This window comes from Orbicella faveolata, unplaced genomic scaffold (assembly GCF_042242905.1).
Source record: "Orbicella faveolata isolate gen_17 unplaced genomic scaffold, um_ofav_v1 contig_24, whole genome shotgun sequence".
NCBI lineage: Eukaryota > Metazoa > Cnidaria > Anthozoa > Scleractinia > Merulinidae > Orbicella > Orbicella faveolata.
This window is the reverse complement of record NW_028301552.1, coordinates 17729001-17735000: the sequence shown is the minus strand read 5'-3', so window position 1 is coordinate 17735000 and position 6000 is coordinate 17729001. Positions and strand designations below refer to the sequence as shown.

Here is a 6000-nt window from a genome sequence, read left to right as displayed (position 1 = left end):
TCCTCTGCCCGCTTTACTTTCGATCTAAACATCGCTTCTTTCCCTTTCGTTTAACAGATTTCATTTAGCTCGCTTTTGAGCGTTTCAAATTCTGTTAAATCTCGTCATTTAAGTTCGTGTCATTACATATCTTTCGATCCAGTTCTTCTAATTTAAGTTGAATCGCGACTTCACGGGTTTTCATGTTAAATCTTTTCGTTTTTGAATAGCTTATTGTTTCTGTCCTAATTTCCATTTTTATTAATTCCCAGAGGAGTTGTTTATTTTCGACGTCTTGGTACTTATTTTCTATCAAAGCATAGCTGTCTCTTATCAATTACAAATAGTTTTCATCTTGTAATAATGAATTATTCAATTTCCGAGTTCCCGGTCCCCGCTTAAAGCTGTTTTCTATCTTCAAACTGAGGAATATTGCTTTATGATCTGGTGCTATCGATGTGCGAGTTTCTGCTTTGATTGCATGATTAATGAATTGTTTTGATACAAGGAAAAAATCAATTCTTGATTTGAGTCTCAGACTTTTAGATTCGTATGTACAAGTCCTAGTACTCGGATGGATTGCACGATATATGTCGGTGAGGTTTAGTTCTTTCATGAGGTTTAAAAGTGCATTCCTGTAATTAGTCTCTTTCCAAGGCAATCCTCCGCTTTTATCCAATTTGCTTAATCCCGTGGTCCAATCAACCGCTATTATAACTTTTGATAAGTTAGTTTTTGACATCAAGACTTGACTGAGCGTTCTTATAAATGCTGGTTGTTGATGTCAATCAGTTGATGCATAAATATTTACTATTGAGTAATCTTCGTCTAGTTTGGCTACTATGAACTGGCCCTCTAGATTGATTTCTACACTTTGTACTTGAAATAAGCTATTTGGATTTGCCATAACACATACACCTCTGGCGTTCTCTGTGCCATGAGAAAAAATAATTTTCCCACCCCATTCTGAAGTCCATATCTTTTCATCATCTTTCGTTGAGAAAGTCTCTTGCAGGCAGAATATAGAAGCCTTTTGATTCTTCAAGTACGAAAAAATTGCTTTCCTTTTCCCAGCATTACGCAACCCCCTTACCTTTAGTGATATAATTTTCAAAGATGACATGTTTAGTACAATAATAGGTAACTATGCAAATGACTTACACTGTATTATATTGTACTACAAAAGATTAGACACCTGACAAAAGATAATAAAAAAACAACAACAACCAAAAACAAAAACACAAACAACACAGATTAATCTGTGAAAAAGCTTACCTCCTCTCCTGGGATTAACCAATTCAACCAAGTAGCGCTGAACAAACTCTCGAAGCAATTCATAAACATCATGAGGTAAACGCGAAATTGAAAATAGTCATTAGATAAATAAATACTTAGATACAAGATTTAGATTTTTAAGAATTGCAGGACACAAATAAAGTTACAGTTTGTTTAGATCTCCTTCGCTTTGGATTTTGACAATCACATCTCTAATGGGATCAGGCTTGACAAAAATCTTTCCGTCGGTTGTCCAGAACTTCCAATCTCTGTAACTACGATCGCGGACTTTCTTGAATAGACCAGCTCTATAAGCAGTTAGGTTCTCGTTGATAAAACATTTTTGGGGTCCACTCCCAAACCTCTTAAACCACTCTTCTTGCGAAGTTTCCAGCACCCTCGGTACATTTGCTCTTTGCTGTAATAATTGCTGAAACGGACAATTATTGGTCTCGGTGACTTGCTTCCTTTATTCAAGCAATGAGTTATGTCGATGTCCTCGTATGTTAGATCTATTTCCATTAGTTTGGCCAAGCCGAGGACAATATCTTCAGGCTCTTCATCGTCTGTTTCAGGGATTCCATGCATTTCGAGGTTGAATTTTCTCGTGTATTGTTCCAAATCATCGTTTTGCTTGAAGATTTCGTCTAACGCCAAACAAGATGAATCGCTCCGATCCTGGCCCAACAAAAAAACATATCGTGCAGAGAACGCTGAGATTCTAAAAACCCGTCCTAAAAGATGGTATGAAAACAACAAGGAACGACTCGCCAGCAGCCAGAGAGCCTATTGTCAACAGAACAAGGAGCACATCAGAAATTACCGAAGACAATACTGTAAAAACAATAGGGAACGGATCAACGAATATTGGAGAAGTTATTATGCTAAGAATAAGGAACGGATCAGACAAAGACTTCGTGACCAAAGACAAAGACAAATAGGCCAGAATATTGTGCGTTTTGGAGCCTGGGACCAAGAGTCTGAGAAACTGGAAACGAGTCTAGTTCCCAACACTTTGCGGAATACAGACGGTCAAGACTTAAAGAGTTAAAATTGTAATCAATTCTCTTTCGGAGTTCATGTTAGTATTATTCAATAAAAGTTATAAAGTAAGCATCATGACTCTTTGTTCATTTTTAAACAATTCAGTAACAATTGTTACTGTAGGGGATACCCCATCACCCCTGATTCTCATTTGTTCTTAACCACGTGATATCGCGTACCCATATCCCCCATCTTCTCGTTGGTTCTTATTTACGTCAAATTGTCTATTCTTTTGCAAATACTCGTTTATAAGTCAAACGGTCTTGAGAGAATTCATTTAATATGTGACAACGTTCAGCACACGTCTCCTTTCAGGGGCACCCATCAACCGTTTTCTCTCAAATGCTTTTAAACGCTGTTTTAGGCTATCTGGAGTACTTTTAAAGCTCTGAAGGTTAATTTTAGATTGCGCTAAAAAAAAAGTTATCTGTTCGGTTATTCTAGGGGAACTTGAGTATTCTCGAATTTATTAGGGCTTTTTTGTCCATTCCCCCAAAACCTTAGGTCTTATCGCCTTTCCGAAAATGATAGCTGATCTTTTTTCGGTACACAAAACGACATTTTTTTACAATTCGAAAACAACAGACATTAAATTTCTCATATCACGAATGTTCGAGGTGACAATTCTCTTCAGAAAATCACAGGGGATTAAAGGTCTTCCGAACAGATAATTAGCCGAAACGATCCGTTGGGTGCCCCCGTCCTTTGTAGTTTCCTTCCTGTCTTGGTGGCCATGGAGTCTTCCCAGTCTAACCGAAACACTTTAAGGGATGGTAGGTACAGCCCATTCATTAATGCAACAAATCCCGCGGTATTCTGAATAAGCATAGGGACAACAAAGCACACGGCAACTTGATTATGCGTTGCGTAAAAATGTTCAGATAACATTTACAGGCGTAAAACGACTCGAGAATTAGAAAAAAGTCGAGTCCTTGCCTTTTCAACTCCTACGAACCAACAAGAATAAAAACCTTACGAATCCTTCCCAGTCTCCCGACACACTTCGAGGGGTAGGAGGGTACACCTATTCATTTATGTAACAAAGCGAGCAGTATTTTGAATAGCCATAAGAACCACAAAACAAGCGGCATCTTGATTAAGCGATGCCTAACATGTTCCGATCACATTGACAGGCGTAAAACGATTCGAGAATTAGAAAAACATCGACTCCTTGCCTTTTCTCTTTCGTCTTTTAAATCAGCCCCCAAAACATTCTTGTTTCGAAAATCTTACTTTTGATTTATTTTATTTTATGAGGAACTGTATTTTGATTATTTATTTCATTTATTTTATCTATTACTGTTATTACAAATATTTTATAGGATTTAACTAATTTATTTTTTTATAGTAATGTAAGCGCATTGAGTTTTTTAAATGCGCACAAAAACCTTTATTATTATTATTATTATTATTATTATTATTATTATTATTATTTTCAACTCCTACGAATCAACTAAAAACGAGAACAAACCACACGAATCCCTCCCAATCTCCCGAAACACTTCGAGGGATAGGAGGTACGCGATATTTATTAACGTTTTCAAAGCGCGCGCTATTCTGAATAAGCATAGAGACAACAAAGAACATAGTAACTTGATTAAGCGCTAAGCGCCGAACGGTATAAATACTTCAGTATTTTGATTCCAAGTATGACAACTCAAATTGAGGATAGAGTGTGACAAAGAGCTCGAGGCTTTAATTTCAAAAGCGCTTTTGGAAGTCGAGAGAGATCTCTCTCTTCCCAACAACTCTAGTTGATGGTACACCATCGCCATTGGTGGATTCCGCGATGGTAATTACAATTGTGGAGAGAAGAAGACGAAATAATCAGAATGGAATCAAAAGGAAGATAGAGAGAATGTTGAAAGAAGAGAGAATGCATGAAATGATTACAGACCTTAGCAAGGAAACGGATGCGGGGAAGAGACAATGGCTCGATTTAGCTCGCACGAACAAACAATACAGACGAGAACACACGGTGATGGAGTTGAAGGGAGACTATCAATGCACTATCGAACAAACTGAGGATATGATAATGTCACTGGACAATTTGTTATTTGGAAGTTAATTTGATTGATGTTTTTCTAAAGAGTAAGATTTAGTCTAACATGAAGTTAGCTTGAATTCTAAAAATTGGGAAATTCTAAATTCTGAAATTATGTGAAGGCGATAGAGACCAGTCGTCTTTACTCGATCAATATTGCAACGAGGTTAATGACGTCATATCTTGTAACGTTAATATAAACGTTTTGATATTAAAGTTTGTTACATTTGACATTTCGTGATGTTTCGTTTAATACTCTCCTTAAGAGAGGGGGACCGGGGAAGCCACTTTAAGTATTTCATTGCCTATGCAGACGATGTAATCCATGTAGCACATTCTCATTAATTCCCAATGATGTCATCGTGCCATCGTGCTCGGCGGTACCCTATATAGGTCAATTTCGGACCCAAGCCTCTCAGTCCTCATCATGGCTGCTTGCAAGATCCACCTCTGTGCGTTTTTGGGGCCGGACACTGTACTATTTTCTCGATTTTTTCAACGATTGTGCCGCCATGGAAATCCGTGAAAAAATACTGTCAGTATTTTATCGATTTTTTTAATGAGCGTGTCGCCATCGATATCTGTGAGACCGATCCCGGATCCTCTATCGAGGCTGGTGGGCTGTTTTCCAACATGGCCGCCCTTTCACTTCATGGGCGCCGCCATCTTGAATTTTCAATTCAGCTCCTAATTGGCTGAAATTTCGAAGTCGGCATCTTGGATTTGGAGAACAATACAATCCATTATTCCCCAAACAATAGCCTATTGTTTTTATCGGCTCCTGATTGGTTACGGCCCATATGCGCCACCTACACTACTAAAAACAAACCGTTCAAGTGCTTCAAAACTGCTATTTAGGAAATCCTTCATTAATAAACTCAACAGTTAGCTACCAACCTGTGCTCTCATATCTGGTACGCAAAGGACCCTCTCCAGCAGATGTACGACCTGCAACTTTGATTTCATATCTCGTGGCCTCCATGAGACCTGTAATCCTCAATACTCGGGTACTTGCGGTCACTTTGACAGTGGTGAAGTTCTCGTAGGAACCATAACGTCTAAAATACACCACGTAGCCAAGAAGAACTCCATGAGTATCTTCTTCAGGTATAGGAGACCAGTTAATCTCGAGAGAGTTGGAACCACGATCGTATCCATACACCCGTGGAACATAACCAGGAACTAAACAACAAAGAAAAATTTGGTTTGATGCAATTGTGAAACACAAAACTCTGTTATTGAAAAAAGAAAAACAATAGTTTTTGGGGGACGGCGAGCGTTTATTCACAAAAATCTCTATAGCCACCATGGAATAATTAAGGTAAGTAGTAAAGAGGCAACACATGTAGGTTGATTGATCGATACATGTACTACCAGCCTATATCAGTCGGTGCTAAAATAATATTTCACAGCGAAGCAACAGTGTAACCTATGTTATCTTAATTTTAAATTAACACGTGCTTATTACTAAACAACGACCTACGAGATCCCATTCTTGAGTATGTTAAGACCCATTTCTGAGCAGATTAAAGAATTTCATGACCATCTTAAAAATATCTAGGGTTTAGGTGGTTTTAAACTCTCTTTAAACTTCAACAGTGTAACCTATCTAACGTTGATTTTACATAAAACGTGCATATAACTCAACAACGAGCTAA

At 38.0% G+C, this 6000-nt stretch overlaps 1 protein-coding gene across 1 annotated transcript in view; it reads right to left on the bottom strand.

Moving 5' to 3' along the window:
• Window positions 1-6000, bottom strand: part of LOC149110692 (uncharacterized) — a 148908-nt gene that overhangs the window by 68144 nt on the left and 74764 nt on the right. The window contains exon 16 of the mRNA XM_089292104.1: window positions 5240-5524. Within this exon, the coding sequence (XP_089148230.1) occupies window positions 5240-5524 (285 nt within the window). The remainder of the gene's footprint in view (window positions 1-5239; window positions 5525-6000) is intronic.